Source organism: Cupressus sempervirens, chromosome 4 (assembly GCF_028749045.1).
Source record: "Cupressus sempervirens isolate cs-2001-9-10 chromosome 4, ASM2874904v1, whole genome shotgun sequence".
In the NCBI taxonomy this organism is placed as follows: Eukaryota; Viridiplantae; Streptophyta; class Pinopsida; order Cupressales; family Cupressaceae; genus Cupressus; species Cupressus sempervirens.
This window is the reverse complement of record NC_143121.1, coordinates 707,554,793-707,582,167: the sequence shown is the minus strand read 5'-3', so window position 1 is coordinate 707,582,167 and position 27,375 is coordinate 707,554,793. Positions and strand designations below refer to the sequence as shown.

The window sequence follows — 27,375 nt, the reverse complement described above, 5'->3', positions numbered from 1 at the left end:
ATGTATGTATGTATGTATGTATGTATGTATGTATGTATGTATGTATGTATGTATATATATGTATATATATGTATATATATGTATATGTATATATATGTATATATATGTATATATACATATATGTATATATATGTATATATATATACATATACATATGTATATATATATACATATGTATACATATACATATATATACATATATATACATATATATACATATACATATACATACATATATACATACATATATATATACATATGTATATGTATATATATATATACATATATGTATATGTATACATATATATATACATATACATATATGTGTATATATATATATACATATATGTATATGTATATATATATGTATATATATATATGTATATATATATATATGTATATATATATGTATATATATATATATGTATATATATATAATTTTTATTTTTAAATAACAGAAAAGGTTTATAGTTAAAGCCCAAAAGACTAGAGTAAGAAAAAAATGGTGTGGTAATAGACAGCGTAGGTCTATAATGTGTACTCATTGATGATCCTTATGGAGGTACCCACCATAGGTATGTGGTAGTACCCACTATAGTGGTCCAATGAAGGTGGTGGGGAGTGATGGCCTTGCTACCTAAGATAATTTATTTTTAAAAAAATTTAAAACATATTTTATAATATATTTTTTCCTTTAATTTTTTAACACACACACATGTACATATGCATATTTCCCAAATGAAATTCTCCTAACATGTGTGTGTGTGTGTGTATTTGTTTATTTATTCATATATTTATTCATTTATTTATTACAAAAAAAAAAAAAAAGATCTATAGGTAAAGCCCAAAAACTAAAGCAAGAAAAAATGGAGTGGTAATAGGACTTTTTTAAGGTAACAATATGTACATGGTTATGAAAGCTCTAAAATTAGTAATGCATTATGAAATTATACCAAAATCTATTTTCTATTGAAGATATATATATTTCCCAAATGAAATATTGCTAACATCTATATAAATCTCTATTTATTATTTATATATTATAATAAAAAGATCTATAGTCCAAGCCCAAAAAACTAGAGTAAGAAACAAAATGGAGTGGTAATAGGACCCTTTTAAGGTAACAATATGTACATAGTTATGAAAGCTCTAAAATTAGTAATGCATTATGAAATTATACCAAAATCTATTAACTATTGAAGATAAAGGTTATGAATGTCATCGAGCTTATAAATTTTGCAAGAGCATCACCCAATTTAAGATTATTGAAGATATGGTTGATGAGCTTAGCAAGGAACTCAATAAAGATGAAATCTAGAAATCTAATACTTTATTTCTTAATTGTAAGTCACCTAGAGAAAATGGGTTGCCAACAAAATTATATAAGTTAATAAGGACCAAGTAGTGGATGACCTATTTAAAGTCTAGTAAGAGACTGTTAGGAAGGGGACATTAGGAGAGAATATTAATAGATGTATTATCAAAATGATATCCAAATACAAGGATAAGAATCTTACTAAAAAAATTGATACCTGTAATATTAGAAAATGCCTCTAAAAAAATTCTACCATAAGCACTTGCCAAGAAACTCACTAAAATTTTATCTCAAATATTCAGTTTGACCCAAACTGATTTTATCAACAACATATATAAATTAGAAAACCTTATAATCATCTAGTAAGACCTAGATTGGGCTAAATAAAGAGGACGAGATGTTGGTATTTTGTTATTAGAATTTAAAATGGTATATGACCAAGTTGAATAGTTGTCTAACAATAAGTAAGAAATATTTTTCATAGTAAGTCAAATTGTGATATTGCTATCAAGTATAAATTGGATTAAAAGAAGAGGACAAGAAGGTGGTATTTTGTTACTAGACTTTGCTAAGGTATATGACCAAGTTGAATACTCATTTATCAATATGTAAGAGATATTTTTCACATTAAGTCAAATTGTGATATTGCTATCAAGATTCAACCATGTAGTTTTTCAGTCAAATTCATTGACTCGTGTTTATGAGGATTCAATTGAAAAAAAAATTGAGTCAAACTTATTGACCCAAATTGATTTTATCTATAAAGAATATATATTACAAAACCTTATTACCAATTGGGAAGATCTATTGGACTAAAAGAAGAGGACTAGATGTTGGTATTTTTTTCTGGATATTGAAAAAGAATATGACTAAGTTGAATGGTCCTTTATGAATAAGTAGGAGATAGTTTCCATGGAAAATCAAATCATGATAATGCTATCAGGATTCAACTACGTAGTTTTGAGTCAATTTCATTTATCACTATTATCATGAAGGCATTGAGGTTTCTAAAAGAACATTGTACAAAAGTGCAAGTCTTATTCAAAGATGTCAATGCTTAGATGAAAATTAATTGAGTTCTTGTTGAGGCATTCTCCTTGGTTAGATTCATATGACAAGGTTATCCCTTTACCCCATCATTTGTGATTTCTTTTAATGGGTTGCACTATATTATAATTTGTAGTAGATTAAAGCCTAAAATGAATGGAATTCTCCTACCTACTAATTCACCCTTTATTAATATCTAATATACAAAAAAATTGTAGTGTCTAATGTAATACTCGTCCCTTTCTATCATTGTCAAACTCATCTCTAAATTTGTATATGACTCTTTCGTGGAATGTGTTAGCCCTTAATTGACATTTGAAATACAATACTTTGATACATTGATTAATTGATATTAGGTAGGAATGATTTCCTACTTGCAGTGATGATGGTTTAATTGTTCTTAGTTAGTTGGTAAAATTAATTTCATGATGATGTCATATGATGTGTCTTTGAAAGATGTTTATTATTTTCTCATGATGATGAGATGTTCATGTTAGAATATGATGTTATTTAATTTTGAGATTTATTGTTATACTTACCTCATACTTACATGTATGTGGTGTGTGTGTCTTTTTTACAATTTTATTTAATGTTTTTGATATGATCGACAGAAGGATTTGTAATCACCTACTAGTTAGGATCTACATGATGTACCACTCCCTGTCATTATCTATTTAGCTTAGATATATGTGCATATGTACATGCTCATATTTTATATAGGTTTGTAGGTACTGGGCATCGACCTCCCTAAATTATTAGGATAAACATACCTAATGTGAATAAGAATAGGGAGATAATGTTCAGGTCCAATCCCATCCATAGCCTAACTACTTGTCCTAAGAAGGAGGACGTGTATTTGATTGCCTACCCTTTTTAAACACATGAGTTTATCATTGCATGTGTTGTTTGATTTTAATTCTGGTCAATCATGCTTATGTTCCCTTTATGTCATTTTGGCTATGTGATTTACTTCGTAAATAATTTAATTATGATTTTTGGCTTAATCTTTTTTTTAAAGGCAAAAGTGGCAAGCCACTATAATATATTTATATAAAAGAACTGATTCAAAAGAGGTCAATTGGAAAAAAATCAAGAAGAAAACCCAACATCGTTCCTTTCATTTACTGTATTATATTTTGGTGACAATACAATATCAAACGAAATATAGAGGACTTCATAAATATAATACGGAGTATCAACTACCTCCTATGAACACACCTCTAAGTTACAAAAAAACATATGTGAAGATGTAACATTAAATCAACCTATGCTCAATGTGTTCAAACTCTAAATTAAAAAAATTCAAAATTTGTACACTTCACATTTTATTCCACCATTATGTCACATCCGTTCGAGCTATTGCATGGATCAAGGTCCGAATCCAGCCTATCAATAGGATGCTCCTACCTAATGTCACCATGCTCAAATGGGCTCCAACATGTTTATACATTCCTATTCCAGCTGTGATCACACTGAGGCAAATCAGAATTCCAACCATCACATACTTCCCTTGAAGATTTTGGAGACCACCCATAACCAGTATGCTTTATACCAAGAGATGGTTAGAGATTTGAACTCGTTTCTTGATAAAGTGCTCAATATCAGATATTTTTCCAGATATAGCAGATGCTTCAGTCATAGTGACTTTGTTGATACACTGAGAGAATGTAAATGGCTGCCCTGGGACACCTAAGATGGCTTCATTTGCAATATTTGCATCTAACATACCAGTCCTTGAAGCACACAATTTGTCTATTTCCTTCTCCAATTGCTTTCTTATGAAATCCATCAAGTGGGTTGTGACTTTCTCCACCTTGTTGCAGACTATTAGAACTGGAATTTTGTTCTTCACGACAAGGGCCTTTGTCAGGACATCATAGAGATACTCAACATTGGCTCGACTGTTTGGCAGGAAATCCAAAGCATCAACAAGGAACACAATTCTAGCAGCCTGATGTAAAAAATCATCCAATTTGGGTCTCAACCTTGAATGAACTGGCAAATCCACAATGTGAACTGGTTTTATTTTTCCCCTCTGATTGAGAAGAAAAAGCTCAAACCATGCTATGAGGTAGATGTAGAAGACAATGCTTTGAAGATTTTGAATGTAAAACAAAGTTGTCTTCATTTGGCTCCATTGATGTCACAGTGTCTTGGTGCAATGACCCATCCCGCAACTGATAAAAAAATACAGTCTTGCCACCTCCACTTAATCCTACAAGAAAAATAGTGTCTACCTTCTTGCATCTTACCATCCTTATAACAATGAAAACTAGAATAGAGGTAACAAGTAGGATTCCAATGGTGACATAAAAATCCAACCCTAATTCTAGAAACTACTGCATCAATGCATCCATATTCATTTCCCCTTCACTATCCTACTCTCCTCTATGTGATTATCCAATAGTGACTGTTGTTCTGAAGTAGAAGCCACACTATAACACGCGTGTTTAGCCCACAGCAATCATATGTTTTTCCCAGGCTTACTGAAACCCTTGCCAATGGATATGCTATCTGATCGTTTCCACGATTCCTCAAACTTGAATATGGACCGATCTTGCCAGAAAAATGTTGTCACAGTATGTGCACGCTAGATGCTTTCTACAAACACAGAGATTGATGGCTTCCAAGGATACTACCCCAGAGCCCACTAATTTGTCGTTCCTTCTAATAATTTGCAAAAGGGAATTATGTCTTCTATATTCTACCAGAACTCAGGGAACTCGAACCCAGATAATTTTCATGGTTATCTCTAAAACAAGGTTTCTAGAATGAAGCCCAAATAACATTGATGGTTATCTCTGAAAAAAGGTTTACATTTAACTTACAAGCCGAACCTGCTTATATAATTATTACATCAGATACTATCTTTTCGAAGTCGTGCTCAGCTTAATGATAGTCATCTTATCACTATCAATTATACTTTTAAGTTCATAATCCTTTTCAATCATAGGCATTGGGCTTAATGATGAGAATGCCAATCCATCACAACCCAGATTTGAAAGATAATATGCTACTCGGTTACCTTCCTAATATGTATGAGAAATGCAAACATCCAAACATTCATCAAGCAGTCTCTACACTTGAGTAAAAATGTAATTTAATTTCCATGAATATGATTTTCTATGTATTGAAGCATTAATAATGACTGACAAATCTCCTTCAACGGGTAACATTCGGTAATTACCTTGCTTAGCTAGAATGAGAGCAACAAGTAAAGCTTGAACTTTTACCATATTATTAGTTCCAGTAGGCAAGGGGGATGTTGAGATTGCAAGTACTGATCCTTTAGAGTCTTGAATACATGCCCCCAATCCTGATATTCCTAGGTTTCCTTTGGATGCTCCATCAAAGTTCAATTTCAAAAATCCATCAGATGGAGGTGTCCAATGAATCTCTGATCAAGATATTAGAGAAGGAAATGTCTTGCTAAGTGCCCACCCATTAGGAATGCTTAATTGTTTCCATTCTTGAATTATTCTAGAATCCTATGAAGTAACAACTGGATCGAATTTACAATTTCTCAAACTAGAATTAGTCACCTCTGATATTGCTTTCTCAATACCCTCCAAAACTTGATCAATAGTAGATGCTTCTTTTCTGAAAATATGCTCATTCCTTTCCCACCAAATGGTCCACACAACTAATGCCGAGATACACAACCAAAGATTTGCAAATAATGATTCTGAGTAGAGGACTGGCCAAGCTTGGAAAAAGTCCCATATAGTATTTTGAAATGAAGTATAATAGTTTAACTTGTTCATAACAAAACTCCAGCATTGATTCACAAATGAACACGGGAGGAGAAGATAATCCATTGTTTCTTCACATTCATTACAAAAAAGGCAATTAAATGATGGAGCAATGTGCAATCTACTTAATCTGTCACTAGTTAAAATTCTATGCTTAATTGCAAGCCATGCAAAGCAACCAACCTTTGGGAGTACTGCATGATTCCAACAGAATGAAAAAGCTCTACTTGATGCTTTGTTTGGTCTAGATTGCTGCAAAATTTTATATCCCTCTTTAATTGAATAATGGTCATCCTTAGCTGGAGCCCAAAGTGTTTTATCTACAAATCCATATATGTATACATGCTTAGAAGCTAGTATTTCTTTGAATTGGAATATGTCCTAATTTGACAAAGGTAACTCAGCTGGGTTTTTCCATTTAGCTTTGCCTGATATTGGGCATACATTAGCTATATATTGACTGAGTGTTGTGCCCCAATGGTTTTTTGAAGTAGTAATGATGTTTTGGGATACTATACCCTTTGATAGAGGAGGTTGACCATTCCATGAGTCCCTCCAAAAGTTTACCATGCTTCCATTATTGACTTCCCAAGTAACATATTTTACTACTATGTCGCGTGAGGACATCATAAAGTCCCATATGACAAAACCTTTAGGAGGGTCCAAAATGGATAGGACTCTTGTAGGACCATTGTTGTCCAAATACTTTTGCTACATGATCTTACGCCATGTGGAGTGAGGATTATTGTACATTTGCCAAAATAATTTTCCACCAAAGGATTCATTTCTTTTTGTTAAATCATGAATACCAGCCCCACCAATTGCCAAAGGCTGAGCCATGTCTTGGAGAGAAATGAGAGGATTTTTTCTTACATCATTCATATTACCTATCCATAAAAAACCCTTGATCAACTTTTGTGTTTGGTGTAATATTTTAGGAGGAGCTTTTAGGATTGCAAGAAAGTAGTTTGGAATAGCTACTAATACTGATTTTACAAGTAGAATTATGCCAGCCAATGACAACCATCTGGTTTTCCAAGCAGCTATTCTACTCTAAATTCATTGCAATATTGAAGACCAATAACTAATTTTATTTGATCCCATAAAAAATGGAATTCCTAGGTATATAGATAGAAGAAAATCTATTGGAATTACAAGTGAGAAAGGTAAACTTCTAAGGGGGGGAATGAATTAGGAGTTTAAACTTCAACCCATAAAGCTTTCATCTTTCATACATCACATGCATTAACATATTGAAATAACATGTAAAGTAAATGCATCAAAAATATATAAGTAATCAAACACACACATTTGATACCATATATGATTACCCAAAAACCCTCCAATGAGAAGGTAAAACTAGGGTGGGGATGAAACCCACAAATCTTCACTACTAGAGCAATAAAGTGTAGCCAATTAAGGCTACAATGATTTGACCATGAAACATGATCTGGCCTGTGAAAAGCATGCCCTGTTAAAGGCTTACAAAGACTATTAAGTACCGCCTTGTTAGAGGATTTCAACACCTTGTTAGAAGTGTGTGTGGTTAAAGGATTTTAGGTCATTCACTTGGAATGCCACCCTGTTAAAGGATTTGGTAAAGCCTATTAGGACTACTCCGCCTAGGAGATTTAACTAAAATCCCTTGTCAAAATGTCTTAGCATAGATCTTGCGATTGACACTTTCTTTCCTAATAACAGATCACCTCTATCCAATTTCTAATTAATCCTTCATGATTTGATGTAACAATGTTGTATCATCTATCCTCTATTCTTCACATAATTGATTATGTAATTCATTCTTACTGCTAAGTCACCTTGAATGTTCTGCAATCTGTCTTGTTTGCTCCTCCAATTTGATCATTCACCCCTTCATGATGCTCTCTATTCTCTTAAAATTTTAGGGCTTCATCCTCCTTAAGAAGACCGAGGTGGCTTAGGGTTAGGTATGAATCTACGGCTGAGATTCATCCATTTTTTGGCTTAATCCTTCATATTTTTTGAATGGTTGCATGTAATTGTATTAGGAATCTGCATGTAGATTCGTCCTTATCTCTAAAGAATTGAATTCTATCCTTATGTTGGCTGAAAAATAGTGTACATAGTTGTTTGTGCCATATCAAACAAATATGTCCAATTTGTGTTACTCAGCATATGTAGTTACTAATGCTCTACATATATTGTAATTTTTCTTTTGACTCAGCACCTGAACTACTCAGCATCTACTGTTCACTCGGCACTTGAATTACTCGGCATGGTCTAGTTGCTTGGAACTTGAGTGACTTGGCACTCATTACAACTTGGCATGGTCTTGTTTCACATATTATACTCGGCATGCATTACTAGTTCAGCATGAGCTAAGTAAATGTCTTAAGTGTGTTGACACTCAGTTGTCAAAACCAATCTGAGATCAACAATCTCCCCCTTGACATGAGTGTAAAAAACACTTGAATATACATAATCAATCTAATATTCTTGAGTATAACATATACATGACTTGGCTTATATACATAACTTCAAAATTTTTTTAAAAAAGTTACAATAGCCTATGCACCTGAAAATGTATAACTCCCCCTAAGTTAATATGTTTGTTCTGTATCCAAAATTTGTTCTCCATTCTAAGTAGATTTGTCTTTGCTAACTAATACTCTTTGACTTCAATGCACTTATACTCTTTATGCTATGCCTTTGCTGATGTCTACTCTGCTCTGTTTCTATCTCTGCACTGTATTTCTCAAAAATGTATAACACTGGAGTCAAAATTGATATCTCCCCCTTTTTTCATGCTTACCCTTTTTCTTTGTTCATTGTATCTCTCCTCTTTTCATTATTCTCAACTCCCCCTTAACTCCTTACATACTTACTTCCCTTTGCTTTTGTCTCCACCTTTTTTGACACTTATGTCAAAGGGTCTATACACTTATAGTATATTTGTCCAAAAAGGATTTATGGACTTCCATGATTATTTTCAGAGCTACATCCCAATTGTCACATGCAACATCCAATGACTAAACTTGGATAGCAAGCTCGCCTGCAAGGTGTACTAGGCCATCTAATGTAGAAAGATTGGGATCTTTCTTTAACAAAGTTTCTACATAGCCTAATTATTTATGGAGAATTTCCTTGTGTGGGGTGAGAGAGGCCTAATTTTTTGTCAATTTGGCTCTTATATTAGCCTCTTCTACTATTAACACAGCGAATTGACTCTATGATTGAAGCAATGTATGGAAATGCTTCTCACTCTGAGTTGGGTTCTTAGGTAGCTATGTACTTGATATGCTTAGATTCCTTTTGTAGGCTCAAAATTCTATGTCTAGTGTCTTAGGTGAAGAGTGTGGGATCACACAATTTGGTGTACAATGAGAAGATATTCTCAAGTACCTTCTTTACATCCTCAACCTTGGTTTCCAATGCAACTTGTGTCAATGCTAAGTCACTAGATATCTTTTCATTTACTTTTCCTTGAAACTTTCTTTCAGACCATTCTAAAATTTTAGCATTTGTATCTAGGTCTTCATTATTAACCTTCTCCATAATATCTGACAATTGTTCCAATAGTGGCTTGGTTTCTTGCAGTGCTTGCTTTTTCCTATACTCCTTCCTAAGCATTGCTTGGTGTTTCTTTTTCTCTAAAGCTTGTTGTAGAATGCTTATTTGATCTATTTTCATTTGTCATAATCAAATTTTGGAATTATTAGCTCTTCATCTAAAGTAATATCACCATAATGAATTACCTTTTCAACCTTAGAAGAGTCTGATCTTGGCACTGCAATTTGCAGGGGTATAGCTTCCGTGGTCGACTTCTGAAGAAGTTTTGTAGGTGAGGAGCCAAATGTTGATAAAGTTACCAATGCTTGGATGGCCTCTTGCTCCTTTACCTTCAGTATTTGTTCACCTTCTTCAAACTTATCCTAATCTATGACTATGACATGACTTGCACCTTGTGTTTGTGCTTCAGGTATAGATGTATCTATCTATCCTATTTGCTCTATTGCTATCTCTCTCTTTTTTGTGGTAGTCTTCCTCTGCTCAACTGTGTCCACTTTAACACTTGTATCAACCTTGATTGATGTGTCTATACTTGTTTGATTCAATGGTTGATCACTAGTAACTGATGGGATTGCAAAATTTGGTTCTTGTGTGTTCACCTTATCCCTTGTAACTTTAGTTGCTACCTTTTGAAGTTCTTTTACACTAATCAAAATAGAATTTGTACATAGTTGTGTTTGTAGTGTAGATCGATCTAGAATCTTCTTCAAATCTTCTATAGTCAATGGGTTGGTGTTCTGAGCTAATGCATCAGAGACATCCTTGATAATTATGGTTTTTGTAGGTACACTTGTATCATGAGGAGGAATGACACTCGGCATTTATGTGTCTTACACACTATGTTCCTCATGTTTTTGTTCAGTTGTTGCCATGTCAGTATCCATCTTCTTAGTCTCCTCCTTTGTATTTCTCTCTTCCTTGCTATCATCTTTGTCATCCTCTTCTTTATCATCACTTTTACCCTCAAAGGGGTCCTTCTCTCCTTGCTTCACTATAGTTAATCCATAGATTAATTTCCACGTTTGAGTTGATTTCTTAACAACATCTTCAATTTTATTTTGGAGAATGCTAAATGTTCTATACTTTGGTGTAAACCTTCCTCCATATTTCTTGTTTTCCTTAGCAATCTTCCCTTTTGTTATTTTGGCATTACTTGAGCCAGAGTAGTTTCCCTTATTTTCTTTTCCAAATTTAAACAATAATGCCATTCTTGCTCAACTAAATCATACAATGGCTTGGGTATCAAGTTAGAAAATTCTAATGGTGTATTCTTAAATTTGGACATCATTGTGTATAAGGCTTCTTCTACTAAATTTTTCTCCTCTTTTCCTAAATTATCAAAATTTACATTCTTAAAACCAGATAGATCTGTATTATTTATGATATTTTCACATAGATTTTCAAGATCAAAAAGTGGTGTATGACTTACCACTTTGAATTGGTTTGTATCTTCTAATTCAATTCTCTCTTCATCTGAGTCAGGTCGAGCAATGTATTTACTTTGTTGCTTCTTCTCAACTTTCCCTCCTTGTTCTTTTTGTTTAGTTTTCTCTTTGTCCTTTTGTGTGGTAGCTCGTGTACTGGATCTTGTGGTAGGTTTTGTTGGCTTTACTAGGCTTGGTTTAGCCACTTTCTTTGCTTTAGCCACAGGTTGTGCCTTGGCCTTTCTCTTCTTTGGCTTGGCATGTGTTGTTGCTTCCTTGGCTTCCTCTTCCTTGACACCCTTTGTTTCCTCTTCTTCTTTTTCCTCACCCATGCCTTGGGTCAATGCAAGAGGTTCTTTGGTTTTTTCTTTTTCATCCTCTTCATCTCCTACCTCTTCTTCTTCTTCAGCACCTTCACCAAATTTTTCCTTGTTTTTTATTGTGGAGGCTATCTTCAATTCCATTTCTACCTTTGATTTCATTACATCATAATTTCCAAATATTTTGGTTGTTTTATCAACTTCCTTAGCTAGAAGTGCAATAATGGTTGTTGAGGCTTCATCAACATTGATTTCATATTCTAAGGGTCTTAGCCATCTTACCCAAGGTGTAGTAGCCTGTACATATGTGTAGTCAATATCTACAAGAAAACATATATCATTGTAGTATCATTCAACTAAAGAAATAGGTATCCGCATCCTTTTCTTCATAGACTTCTTAAAGTCTTCAAAATAACTTGTCATGATAGCTTCAAAATTTTCACCAATCTACTCAATGTATTCATTTATCTAAGTAGCAACTATCTTGTTTGTCTTCCATCCTATTTTTCCAAAATATGGGAATGTATTATGTACATAGAAAAATATGCAAATTAAAATTGATCCAAATTTTCATAGTGCACTCTTAGTCTTTCTTATTTCTCCAAGGTTTTCCAGTATTTTTTGCAATTGAAGCTCAGCTAGATCATAGGTATGATCTTTCTTCACAATTTTGTATCCAACATCTACTAAAATATAGGGTACATTGTTTAATCTGTTGGATTGATAAAACTTGTGAGAAATAACCCTTACTAAAAAATTTATCAGTGGATCTGTGATGGTGTCAATTTGCATTCCTCGTTTGTTCCACTTTGCTCCTATATTCTTCTCTATTACCTTTTTTGAATCACTCTGCAGAGTCTTTGGCTGATCTAGGGTTGGGAAACTAGTAACCCTATGAATTATTCTCTTTGAAATATTTATTGGTCCTCCTTCCAACCATAGGGATCCATAGTTAATTTGACTCAACATTATTCTTATCTATTTAGTTTTAAATACAGTGGGAAATTCTAGGCACATGTCAAACCCTTCCTTTCAACAATTTAGAAGTCTTCTTTTAAGACACCATTTTCATGTAATATGTCCTAGGCTTCTCTTATCTCCATGTCACCTATTCATCCTATCTTGCAGTTATAACATTTTTTGACATTTTGGACCATAATGACTTTTGAGGGAATCATGGACAACATGCCTAAAGGATCTTGTTTATAAGCAACATCTAGAATTGTTTTCAAATCTAGTTCTTGTACCTCATTACTGACTTATTGGACATTCATGACCTCCTTTCCTTCTACATTTCTTGAGCTTGATGCCATTGTGACAAACTACAATTTTTATAAATGCCAACTGCATAGCTCGGCTTGTGAATAAATACCTTTAAAATCTTGTAGAATTGGTGTGAAATTGTCACTACGATCTTTGTGAATGCCTTGAACAAATTTCTAATTTTCCTCCTGCTCTTTTAGCTCTTGCTCAAATTTAAAATGATGAGAAATGAGTAAAAATGACCATATACCCTTCAAAAACCCTTGCAATTAATGCTTAGTGCTTGTACAGTTGTAAACTCAGTATCAACACAATTTTAGATTCACTCGGCATCTATAGATATTACCATTACTCGACAGCTACTACAAACTCGACATCAACTAGCTAATCTGGCAACTCGGCACTAACTAGTATTCCACTTGGCATCTATTGAAAACTTTTTCATGCTCGGAGACAACATGAAAACTTAAAAATTTAATCTTGAATTTTCAACAACATCTTGCATCTTCATTCATGCTAATGTAGTCCTTTTAGTACTAACTTCATTTGGAACTAATGTATGATATAATACTTTGAACATCAGTCCCACATACCTCTTGTTTGCTTGGTTTGATGAGGTGTGATCACTTGACCCATTAGGTGAAGTGATCCCTTCTCCATTTGATGTACTACAACAATCTTTCTTCTTCCATGTCTTATTCATCTCACTCCTGATGTGTTCAACATCTACCTTGCCTTTGCCTTTATCAAATTCACAACTTGGTGCCTTTGACCTAGTTGGACAACACTTACTAATATGACTGGTCTTTAAATAGCTAAAATATGTGGTTTGACTCAACCACTTTTTGTAGTTACCACTGAAGTGAGTCTTAATACAATTCTCAAGAATATGTCCATATTATTGATAATAGTGGCAGTTATATCTTGTATTGTAATCCCAATCATAAGAGTTTCCATAGCTTCTTATCTTTGTTGGCTTTTTTGATGATCACATGGACTTGCATCTGCATTCAAAGGCTCTATGTCCATACTTCTAACAATTGTAGCAATATCCTTTGAATTTTGGTGCATGCATGGTTCTGGTTCTGCATTCATGTGCCTAATGACCTTTTTTATTGCACTTATGACAATGAACCATGTTCTTAGGCTTGACATTCTGATTTGTATTGTTTCTCCTACACACATTAGCAGTATGTCCTTTCTTTTCACAATTATGACAAGTAAGTTTGGAGTTCTTACCTTTGATATTCCTTTCTTAAATAACTTTGGATGATTCTCCTTCTTCAGTACTTGTGTAGCCCAATCCGATGTGTCTCCATTGGATCTACGGGATCTCAGTAATTGCTCAAAGTATTTGATGGCTTCATTTGGCTTGTTGAAAATTCCACCAAATTCCTTTTCTCTTTTCAAGTCATTTTGCAATTGTTCATTCTACAACTTCAATGTAGTTATCTCAATGTCCTTGACATATAACTCATGATGAGCATTCATCATTGGGCTCAAGGTATCCAATTGCATGTTTGAGATCTTGGATAGCTCTGTTGACTTCTCTTCCAATCTATTTGCTAGATTTTTTTTGTCTTCTTCAATCATGGCTTTGTCTTCCATAGCTTTCTTCTTTTTTTCAATCACCTCACATAGTAGTATAGCTTTTGATTCTTACTCCAACTTGAGATTTCTAATTTCTTTGACTTGGATTCTATTCTTCTCTATTAGATCTGTAACTGCTATATCAAATTCACTAGAGTTACCATCTGCAAATAGCTTTGTGGTGTCGATCTCTTTGTATTGTGTGTCATTCTCTGTTATGGAAATTTCTTTCCTTCTCTTCAAGGAACTCTTCAAAGCATCTCTGGCTTCATTCAGTTGATGTAGTATAAGATGTATCTCAATCTCCTGGTTCTCAATGGTTTTCTCCAATTTGTAGACTTCCATTTCAAGATCTTTCCTCTAAGTTGCAAAGCTTCTCCTTCTAAGAACTTGGCTCTAATACCAATTGTTGGAATTACAAGAGGGAAAGCTAAACTTCCAAGAGGAGGGTGAATCAGGAGTTTAAACTTCAACCCATAAAGCTTTCACCTTTCATACATCACATGCATTAACATACTGAAATAACATGTATAGTAAATGCATCTAAAACATATAAGTAATCAAACACACACACTTGACACTAGATATGATTACCCAGAAACCCTCCAATAAGAAGGTAAAATTGGGGTGGGGATGACACCCACAAATATTCACTACTACAATAATAAAGTGTAGCCAATTAAGGTTATAATGATTTGACCATGAAACATGATCTACCTTGTGAAAGGCCTACCCTGTTAAAGGCTTACAAAGATTGTTAAGTCCCATCTTGTTAGAGGATTTCAACACCTTGTTAGAAGTGTGTGTGGTTAAAGGAATTTAGTTCATTCACTTGGAATGCTACCCTATTAAAGGATTTGGTAAAGCCTATTAGGACTACTCCACCTAGGAGATTTAATTGAAATCACCTGTCAAAATGTCTCAGTATTGATCTTGCAATTGACACTTGCTTTCTTGATAACAGATCACCTCTATCCAATTTTTGGTTAATCCTTCATGATCTGATGTAACAATGTTGTATTCTCTATCCTCTGTTCTTCACATAACTAATTTTACAATTCATTCTTACTGCTAAATCACCTTGAATGTTCTACAAACTATCATGTTCACTCCTCCAATTTGATCATTCACCCCTTCACAATTCTCTCTATTCTCTTAAAAGTTTAGGGCTTCAACCTCCTTAAGAAAATTGAGGTGGCTTAGGGTTAGCTATGAATCTACGGCTGAGATTCATCTATTTTTTTGCTTAATCCTACCCATTTCCTGATTGGTTGCATGTAATTGTATAGGGAATCTGCATGTAGATTCATCCTTATCTCTAAAGAATCAAATTCTATCCTTATGTCAGCTAAAAAAATGGTTTACATAGTTATTTGTGCCATATCAAACAAATATGTTTGATATGTGTTACTCGGCATATGTAGTTACTGATGCTCAGCATATATTGTAATTCTACTTTTGACTCGGTACCTAAACTACTCGGCGTCTATTGTTCAATCAGCATTTGAATTACTTGAAATGGTCTATCTACTTGACACTTGAGTGACTTGGCACATGAGTGACTCGACACTCATTGCAACTCAGCATGGTCTTGTACTTACATATTATATTCAACATGCATTACTAGTTCGGCATGAGCTAAGTAAATGTCTTAAGTGTATTGACACTCAATTGTTAAAACCAATCTGAGATCAACAAAATCTGTTGTGAAACCTAGGATCCAAACTATGTTGTTAGTGATCACTTTGTTCGTGTTAAGGAGGTATATTTTTTACTTTTGAGCATTAATAGCTTGCCCTGACACTTCTGAGTATAGTTGCAAGGAATATTTAATTTGATGGGCTTCTTGAACATTAGACAAGCCAAATAGCAACGTATCATCTGCAAATAAGGAGTGAGAGATGGAAATGTTGATATTAGAATTATGAAATATTATTTGATTAAAAAGAAAATATTAAAATTTGAATGATATTTAATTAATTAAATATTTTTTTAGTTTAATATTATTCTATTTTAATTATTTAATTAAAAATGATTAAATTAGAGTTGTATTTAAATAATGAGGTTTAATTATTATTATTAATTAAAATAATAAATTATACTTTTAAAAGTATTATGCATAAATAATTAAGTGGAGGATAGAAAATAAAAAGAATATATTAATTAAAAAGTGCTTTATATGTACATGAAAGAATTAAACAATTAAAATATTTATTATTTTATAACGTTAATGAATTTTATTAAAATTAGAGGTTTGAAACCCTAGTTAGGGTTATGACTCTTTAGTAGAGGTTTTCTTTGGTCATTTGAACACACAGAGATTTTGGTAGAGAAATTTTGGAATTGAAATTAAAGAATTATTGAAGGATTGGAAATATTTGGATGCATGTATTCACTAGATTGTCCAAATTTCAATTGTTAGATTGAGGTAGGGTTTGAGAATCCCTCTATCGAAAATACTTTGAAAAACCTATCTACCTTGTGTCTACCATGTGTAAAATCTAATTGATCATTGTTGGTGGAGACTAACTAAATTTTATTTCTTCTTATGTATATCTTTTAATGATAATAATAACTCTTAATTTATGTATGCAGATCTTCCCTATACAATGCTAATGTAGATTTAATTATTTAATATATATTTATATTGTTCTGATTTCCAGACAGATATCTATATGTCTTTGTTATTGATATGATCTTGCAGTTTAAAATGCACATATTTGTATATGTATTGAAACATGATCACGTAGGGGCATGACCCTACATGGTCATGCCTCAATACATATCCATAGTGCTTGAAATAGCACCGCTTCATAACAAACATCATTACTAACACACCCAATATGATTTGCAACTCACCTAATACATAATCAATGTAATCGGTGGTAATGTCACACAATACATATCAATTATAATCAAAGATAATTTGCATTTGATACAAGGTGTTGTTAATAGATTTCCACCGATACAATGATCAGTTACTTTGCATTGATAATATAATTTAATGATAGTTTATATGTGTGTGTGTTAAATGTATATGTATATGTATATGTGTGTATATATATATATATATATATATATATATATATATATATATATATATATATATATATATATATATATATATATATATATATATATATATATATATATATATGTATGTGTGTGTGTTTTTTATAATCAACCCTTCATAATTATATTTATTATCAATTATATAATATTATCATATATCATATTTTCTCCAATTTACTATGAGGCTAACATTCTCAACACTCCCCATTTAGCAAGGAGTGAATTGAAGAAGATATAATACAAGATTAAACACCACTTTGAGTGTGTTCTATCAATTTATGGTGTCCAAAAAAATCTAGCCTGAAGAACCATGATGGTTATCAAGGTGTCGGACAAAATTTGGCTCAAAGAACAATGATAACACTTTGCTCCAACACTTTTGGTGTTAGGAGATAGATAAACTATTGATAAGGTCATCACCTAACAATAGTGACCTTGCACATATGAAAGATTGTCACCTTTCATAACACAAGTTTGCAAATAATATAATTTTCAATTATTCATTGATATATATAATTTATAAATGTATTTACAAAATTCTCATACCAAGTTTACCTTTGAAGTACTCTATTTTCAACCTTGCAAGAGGCTTGGTGAAAACGTCAGCATCTTTCTCATTAGTGCTTATGTAAATCAGCTTGATAACATTTTTGTCAACCATGTCTCATGTAGTGGTAAGGAGTCTCAATGTGCTTTGATTGATTATGGAAGACAGGATTATCAAAAAGTTTGATGCTACTTTGGTTATCACAATGAATCACTATGGGACTTAGTTTCTTTCCAAAGATTCCAAATAATAGCTTTCTCAACCATACTACTTTGTGAGCTCCCATGGAGACTGCCACATATTCAACTTCAATGGAACTCAAGGCAATTGTTAGTTGTTTTCTACTGAACCAGGATAACATTTATGATCCAAAAGACTAAAGCAACACCTTGTAGTACTCTTGTGGTTTATGGAACAACCAACCCAATTAAAATCAATATATCCTTCAAGTTTAATCTCAACATTTTTGTATTTCAAACCAAGACCAATAGTGCCATGTAGATATCTCAAGATATGTTTAGCAGTCATCAAATGAATCTTCTATGGTTCACACATGAAATAACTTAGAACATTGGTGGCATAGCAGATATCCGGCCTAGCATTTACTAGATACATAAGTGATCCAATGATTTTTCTATAGAGAGTGGGGTCAATAGACTCTAAATTCACAGCTTCTTCTTTTAGCTTGTGTAGATTTTTTTCCATCAGAGTTGCTAGAGGTTTTCTATCCACCATCCCTATTCTATCCAAATTTTCATGAGTGTACTTCCCTTGATTTAGAAAATGTGATCTTTCTTTTGACATACTTCTAGACCCCAAAAAATAGTGTAGTGGGCCTAGATCCTTCATTTCAAATTTAGCTCTAAGATCTTATTTGCATCTTTCAATTAAGTGATCTTCAACTGTTATCAATGAATCATCAACATATAAAACAAGTATTAACATATCACCATTAGATATTTTTAAATATATGTTAGGATCATCTTCATTCTTTGAGTTTCCTAGTTTGGTGAGGTAGTTATATATCCTTTCATACCAAGCTCGAGGTGCTTGTTTGAGGCCATAGAGATCTTTCTTGAGTTTATATACATATAGATTATTATCTTTTATTACAAAACCTTTAGTTTTTTGATATATACTTCTTCATTAATGACACCATTCAAGAATGTTGTCTTGACATCCATTTGATGTATCTTCCATCCTTTGGATGCTACAAATGCAATAATTTTTCTTATATAAGTGCATCGAGCAACTGGAGCAAAGGTTTCCCCATAATTGATACTTGCCTTATGTTTTTCAAAACTATCATCTAAAGCATATTTGATTTTGTATAACCACTTTAATGAAAGAACTAATTTGTCTTTTTGCCTAGGTACAATATCCCAAACATCATTTTTTAATATGGATTGATATTGTTTGACCATAGAATATTTACAAGCTTGACAAGTTAGGGCTTCTTCAACAATTGATGGTTCGGATTTAGTAAGCTAAGTTAATAGTGCAGTGTGGCAAAATTTTCTTTCTCTCCCTAGGAATTTCATTTGGCTCAACATCATTTTCTTCAATTATTTTCCTTTCCCATAATGGTCTTTTCTTGATATTAGATATGTCTCTATTTTCTATATCTGGTAATGATTCATTCTCCTCCGATATGTTCTCCCTCTTATTTTCAGTTTGTAAATTTTCATGTAATTCTATGATGGGCTCATCTCATGTACTTGTTGATAGTTTTAAAGAAGTGTTTTCTTCAAATTTGACATCTCTTTTGATTTCAACTGATCTTTGCCCAAGTACATAGACTCTATACCCTTCAGAATTCTTATTGTACCCAACAAATATTTATTTCTTCCTGGATGGTTCTAACTTGGTTCTCTTTTCTTTAGGTATGTGAATGTAAATGGGGCAACCAAATATTTTGAGATGATTTAGATCAAGTTTAATTCCTGTAAAGACTTCTTCAAGAGTTATGTTTTCTATGATTGAGTGTGGGCATCTATTTTGAATATATACAGTAGTATTAGTGGCCTCCACCTAGAATGAGAAGTGTAAATTTTGATCATGAAGCATGCCTTTTGCTGCTTCAACAATGGTTCTATTTTTTCTTTAGTACTACCCCATTCTGTTGAGAATTATAAGGTATAGTATACTCCCTCTTAATCCCAACAGAGGTGCATAAGTATTTGAAATTTTTAGAGGTATATTCACCCCCATTGTCTGATCTTAGGGTTTTTATTCTTTTTGACATTTGATTTTCCACAATTGCTTTAAACTCTTTAAATTTTAATAAAACCTCGTTTGATTCTTTGACCTTTAGAAAATAGATCCAAGTCTTCCTAGAAAAATTATCAATAAAGATTATGTAGTATGAGAATACTCCTAGATAAATTATTGGCATAGGTCCACATAAATCAATACGGACTAGTTCCAAAACTGATTTAGACTTGTGTTCACTAGGAGAAAAAGGTCTTTTTATATTCTTTCCTAGAGCACATCCTTTACAAATGCCTATATGGTTTGAATTTAAGTCAGGTGTTCCACTAGTGATTTTTTCTACATTTGGTAGTGTACTTAATCCAATATGTCTGAGCCTTCTATGCCATATTTCATTAGGATTTGTCACTTCGTGACTAGGGTCTTTCTTTTGAATGTCACATAATTTATATAGGGTTCCATCTCTAGTCCCTATTGTGATAGCATTCTTGAGATTAATATTTTAGGCTAGTTCAACACTTTTTATTTATTAAAGGTGACTTGATACCCTTCATCAGTAAGTCCAAAGATGGATACACTACAACATTTGGGGTCGAATTGTGATGGCAATTTACGACGCGGTGTGATTTGTTTGTATTTTTTATGTTTTTTTGGCAAGTGTCCCTGATATCATCATTATACCAACATTAGCATAATAATTGCAACATTTCATGATTATAAACAAAAAAGAAAAATGAAACATGACATTAATCATTCCCCATTTGATTGATTGTGGAGAGTTTTGCGTGAAAGAGTGTGGAGATCTCCGAACGAGGGTGGAGAGCTCTAAACATTGGTGGAGCTTCGAATGAGAGGATTTTTTTTGTCGTTCACTTGTGATCTCTATATTTCATTGTTGTGCCTTTGTGATCTTTGTGTCCTTTCTCTACAATTTTGTTGGCATGTCATGCCCTTGTGATCTTCATGCCCTTGCTCTATGATTTTCTTCAAGGGGAGAAGAGGTACCTATGTAAATTTTCTTTTATTTTCCTTCTAAATATGTGTCTCTTTATATTTCCCCCAGCAGGTGATTAGAGAATGTTTTCCTTCACTTGGGGTCTGTAGTCAAAGATTTGTTCTAGAGTGACCATTCCCTTGGGGATGTTATTGGCAGGGAAATTGAGGATTCCATCATCAGTGTCATTCTTCTTGGTGTCATTGTAATGTTAATATAATATTAAAAAACCCCTCCAAAACAAATCAATTCAAGGCAATTTTCTACCCACACCACTCCCTAGTCTTGGGCAGGGTGGGTAGTAATTCATTCTCATTCTATGTCTCATTTTTCTACACATGTCAAGGAAATTGTTTGGTGTTAGCCCAAGATTTTCATATAGGAGGCAAAGAATTTTATTGCTAATTCTTTGAGTTCCTAGAGCATATTCATCCACAGTATCTCTGCAACAAATGGGTAATATGATTTGATAAAAAATGAAAAATGATGAAAAGTAGATGAACAAGAATAGAGATAATACACCATGGAATTATTTTGAAATGGAATGTAAAAACTTACCAACGTAGATTGGCTTTTCATACGTACAACCATTAGAGACCTAGTACAAAGGAAGAGGCAAAAATAGAGTTTATATAATATTTTTATCAATATGAATTAACAAATATTTAGGTACCTAAAATTTGTTGGCTTTTTTGGCCAGAAGTCCATTTTCCTATCCTCTAAAGGTAGAGTAGTCAAGGACATCATATCTTTCCAATCTAGTACTTATTCACCAGAGATTACAAAAGCATGCCCATAGCCTTCAAGCTCTTGTATTTTGTATTTGTTTTTTTCTTGCAAGGATAGTTGAATGAAATCCCTTACAATTCTCTTCATTTTGTCCATCAGAAAAAAAAGGAATTCCATGATTCATAGCCTGTAATAGAGATATACATATCATATTAGCTAAGAAAGTAAGTTTGAAGAGTAGAAATAATATGGAACTTGATCCCTATTCTACAACATAATTTATAGCCACTTTTGAAGGTACCCACTTGAAAAAATCCCCACTCTTGACATGCCAATTTATCTAATTCCTTTTGCCTATAGAGATCTTATTCTCCCCAAAACATGTCCATATCAATCATGGGAATGCTCAAATGATGAGGAGTAGAGGAATTTGAGTGCTCTTTCTTCAATTTGGTGTATCTCTGAGGAAGGCTTTGAAGGTTTTGAGATGCCAATTTTTGAACAATAGGAATTGAAAGTTGTTTTGAAGTTCCATCAGATGGATTAATTACCAAAGCTGAATTAAACATTATACTTATTTCAAACATTCTTGAGGTCTAACATTGCACTCTTAGAAATTTTATATAGTGGTGTGGGTAGAAACTTGCCTTGATTAGATTGAGAACGTTCTAGGATTGTATTCTTCTTAGTGTCATCCTAATCTTAATATAGTATAAATATAACCCCAAAACATTTAGTCATTTGTTTTATTAGATACAACCCTCTAGAAAAAAAATATTTAACTACATACTTGAAACACAAGTGTCACTTCATTTTATGAATAAAACTAACTTCATTAATCCAAAACCAATAGAATTTCAATATCATCACAATAAAGGTACAACCACATGATTCAAAAACTTGTAATTGAACCCAAATACCTCATCTTCAATAGTCTAGTGACTTAGATATATTCTCATCAAAATATCAATGCTTTGAATATTCTACTTCTGCACTGGCACACCCAAAAGAATATATCTCCACATACAACTCACTCACATACATTATGAGTTATGTAGTTAATTTTATATTGGCATATGATTCCTTCAAAGGGTTTCATCTATGATTCATCTTAAAGCATATTCATAACAATAATTTGGAGCTCTTAAAACATAGAATATGGTTTCTAGCTACAATTCAACTATTTTCCTTAGCACATGGTGATGCTAATTCAGCTTCATTATGTCTTACCATACTAATTTTTCTCTTCAAAGAAAAAACTCTAGACTTTCAATTGATCTTCAAGTTCAACATTGTTCTACATTTGGAACACATGCATCTAATGTAGCAATGTACTCAGCCAACACTTATAACTAACACTTTAAATTGGTACTAAATATAATTAATCTAATTTGGGTGTATCATCAAACCATTAATATACATTTGAAATTATCAAATTTTGAATGATCACATACTACTAATCTCCTATGCATTCAATACCAAAAACATCACACAAGTTGATCCCAAAAGTGATTTCCTTGGCAATTTACCTCTACATCAACCAACAATAATACCATTCATCTCATGCATCTAATAAATGTCTTTTACCTCTTCTCTAACAATATGAAACCTTGGCTCTAATATCAAATCATGGGGAGATAAAGCATGTAGAATAGATTAAGTAGATAAAATGTAAAGGGTTTTTCCTTCAAAATATTTTCATTTCACTTACTTCTCATTCATTGATAATATTTTTGGAATGTTCAAAATGGGAAGATTACTTCTGGGGGGGGGAGGTGAATTAGAAGTACAACACTTTTAACCTTTTCTAATCCTTTAAATCAAATAGCTGAAAATAAGATGCATGCATGTAAACATATGAAGTAAACATAAAGAAAATGCATGTAATAACACACATAACACCAGATTTGGTAAACCAGAAACCCTCCAGGAATAAGAAGATAAAATTGGAGTGGGGATGATACCCACAAAATCACTGCAACAATAATTGTTTAACCACTTCTGATGGTTTTCCCTATGAAAGGCCTTCCCTATTAAAGGCTTTACACTATGTCAATAGTGACCTGGTTAGAGGATTTACAAACACTTTACATGAAGTGTCACCCTATTAAAGGATTTAGCCACCTCTTCAAAGGATCTACAAAATAGTTGTTAAGCTAACCTATCAACATAGGATTTTCACTATCTAATACAATGGCTAGAGAGTATTAGAAACCTTTGACCTAATTTCTTACAATCCTTAATTGCTGATTTCAAGCACTTTTTTTGCTCACTCTGATGTGATCCTTGCTTGATCTGATTTTTGTCTGTATCCCTTGCTTTGTTCTAATCAACTAGATGTATATTTATTGCTCCGTTCCTCTAAGTCTTTCACACTTCACTCTGAATTTCACTATAGTTTTCCTATATACTGTTCCATCCTCGACACATACAATGGGGTTTTCATCCTCCTTTTAAAGATTGTGAAGACTTAGGGTTAGGTATGGATCTATAATCCATATTGAATCTTAATTTCCTGCTCATTCCTTGCATTTTTCCCATTGGTTGCATGTTGATCGCATAGGAAATGAAAAAGATTCAATCTTATCCTTATCTTCCTTTTAAATCCTTCTATGTCAGCTCCAAAAATGGTTTACATCTAAGTTTGTGAGGGCACAAACTCATATGTTGATTCTATGTTATTCGGCACATACTAGACTATCGGTGCTCGACACATATACTCTCTTGGTTTTCTTGGCACCTATTACATCCTGTCTTGCTCGAAACATGTATGACTCTAGCTCACTTGACATATGAAGCATTCTGACTTGCCCGACATCAACTGTGACTTGAAACCTATATATCACTCGACACTCATATAATGCTCAGCACCTGAAGTCACTCGGCACCTGTTGGAAATCTGACTCGGCACACACTGTGACTCGGCATACATAGTGTACTCAGCTTCAATGTAAGAAGTGGTTAAGTGTGTTGACACTCAAATGTCAAAACTATTCTAAGACAAACAATCTCCCCCTTTGACATGAGTGTCAAAAACACTTAACTATGCATTATTCAATTGACCTTATGATTACATTTTTCATTATGCTCAGCATGTATGCAAAATTTCAAAATTTGTTCAGAATTTTGTAAGGAACAATATACCTTATAACTCCCCCTGAGTTGATTGTGCCTTAATCATTCTTGAAACCAAAATTCTATGTTGATGTGCCTGATACTCTTTGCCTTTTTGCCATGTTCCTGTATTCTATACCTATGTTTTGTATCTGATCTATTAGAGCTATGGAATTCCTGCATTTTGTATCAAATCTTATATGGAATAGAGCTATCTTCCATATTATTGCCAAAAAATTTGTGTCTCCCCCTTTTTGTCTTATCTCCCCCTTGTGGCTATCTACAAAATTTCCTTTGTATTCTCAAAATGAATTAAAGAATGTAATCAAAATTTATAGTATTCTCCCCCTTAGTTATATCTTCATCAAAATATTATATCTCCTAAAATATATATCTCCCCCTTTTTGACACTAATGTCAAAGGGTTCTAAGGAGTAATACCATACTTAGCCAAAAAGTTATTATTTACCTCCATTATTGTTTTCAGAGCTGCATCCCAATTCTCCAAAGCAATGTCACGTGACTTGTGTTGGATGGTAGTCTCTGCAGCAAGATCTTTTTTGAATTCTGCCATCATGGCATACATAGATACCTCTACTTTATTTTTCTCTTCTCTACTAAGCTTATTAAAATCAAGTCTTTAAATCATTTAAATCTGCATTCCTAATCTTTTCACAAAGTTTATCAATTGCAGACTTTGGAGGATGACTTACCACTCTAAATTGGGTATGGCCCTCTAACTCTGTTGTCTCTTCATCATCTATATCTGGTTGTGCCACATACTTTCTTATTTTCTTTGGCTCTTTAGCAGGTTGTTCACTAGCCTTCTTCTTATCTTTTGATTGTTCCTTGGCCTTTTGTGTGGATGTCCTTGTAGTAGCCCTTGTTGCTAGTGTTGGCTTGGCTTGTGCGGGCTTAGTAACCTTCTTGGGCTTGGGCTGAGCTGGAGACTGTGTTTTTTCCTTTCTTTTCTTTTGCTCAACTGGTGTAGGTGCTTCCTTGGCTTCTTCTTCCTTGTCTTCTCCTAAGGCTTGTGTCAGCTCTATTGGGTCTTGACCTTGCTCTTCTTCTTCTTCACTTTCTCCTTCTCCTTCTTCTTCTTCTTCTTCTTCACCACCTACTTCTTCTTCAATGCTTGCTCCAAATTTCTTCTTTATCTTCTTTACTATTTTATCTTTCTTCTTGATAACAGAAGTTGTCTTCAAGTCTGTCTCAATTTTTTATTTGACAACATCATACGTGCCAAAATGAGGAGTTTTCTTATCTATTTCTTCTACAAGCAATTTTGTGATTTCTACTAAGGCTTCATCTATATCAAGTTCATATCCCAATGGCCTTAGCCATCTTACTCTTGGTATTGATGCCTGGATGTAGGTGTTGTCAATGTCAACCAAAAAGCATATGTCATTGATGTGTTTTTCAACTAAGAAAACTGGTATTCTAACCCTTTGCTTCATGGATTTCTTAAAATCCTCAAAATATTTTGCCATTTGGGCCTTAAAATTGTCACCCATCTAATCAATAAACTCATTGATTTGTGTGATTGCAGTTTTATTTGGGTTCCAATTCACCTTTCCAACAGAAGGAAACTCTTCCATAACGTAAAAGAATATACACATAAGAATTGAACCAAATTTGCATTGATCACCTTTTGACCTCCTTATTGCTCCTAGGTTTTTAGTTATTTGTTGCAACGTTAGTTGTGCCAAATCATAGGTATGATCTTTCTTTACCAATTTATAGGCTACATCAATAGCTATACATGGCACGCTGTTCAATCTGCTAGAATTTGTGGGATATTACTCTTACAGAAAAATCTAGAAGAGGATCAGTTACAGTGTCAATAGTCATACCCCTCTTATTCCATTTGGCTCCTATATTTCTTTCAATGATCTCTTTGGAATCATTGTGCAGGGTCTTAGGCCGATCTAAGGTTGGGAAACCTGTAACCCTATGTACTATCCTTTTTGTAATCTTTATTGGTCCTATTTCCAACCATAAACATCCATTGTGAATTTTGCTGAGGACAATCCGTATCCATTCTATTTTGAAACTAGTAGGGTAAACTAGGGCATTGGTCAAACCCTTTCTCTCAACAATCTAGAATTCGTCCTTCAGAATTTTATTTTCACACAATTTATCATAGGCTTGGAATATCTCTAGATCACCTACTGCACCTATCTTGCAGTTATAACATTTTCTCAAGTCTTACACCATAACAACTTTAGGTGGAATGATAGACAATGCGCTAGCTGGATCGTTTCTGTAGGTGACTTTTGGGATTGGCCTAAACTTGGGTTGTTTGACCTCATTACTCACTAACTGAACCTCATGACCTTTCTTTCCTTTGGGGTTTCTTGAACTAGAAGCCATTATACCGAACTAAGGTTTAAGTGTATTAAAAAATTAACTCTGCGTAGCTCGGCACTTGATAAATACCTTAGATAGT

The 27,375-nt window shown here is 33.2% G+C and overlaps 1 protein-coding gene across 1 annotated transcript; it reads right to left on the bottom strand.

Annotated features, from left to right (window-relative positions):
- Nucleotides 1-3,908: 3,908 nt before the first annotated feature.
- On the bottom strand, nt 3,909-27,299 carry LOC149563224 (uncharacterized). The gene is made up of 4 exons (XM_089828093.1): nt 27,246-27,299; nt 4,799-4,918; nt 4,458-4,698; nt 3,909-4,402 (listed from the first exon to the last, which is right to left on the bottom strand). Exons 1-4 carry the CDS (start codon nt 27,297-27,299, stop codon nt 3,909-3,911), a joined length of 909 nt encoding a protein of 302 aa, XP_089684219.1.
- Nucleotides 27,300-27,375: the final 76 nt, after the last annotated feature.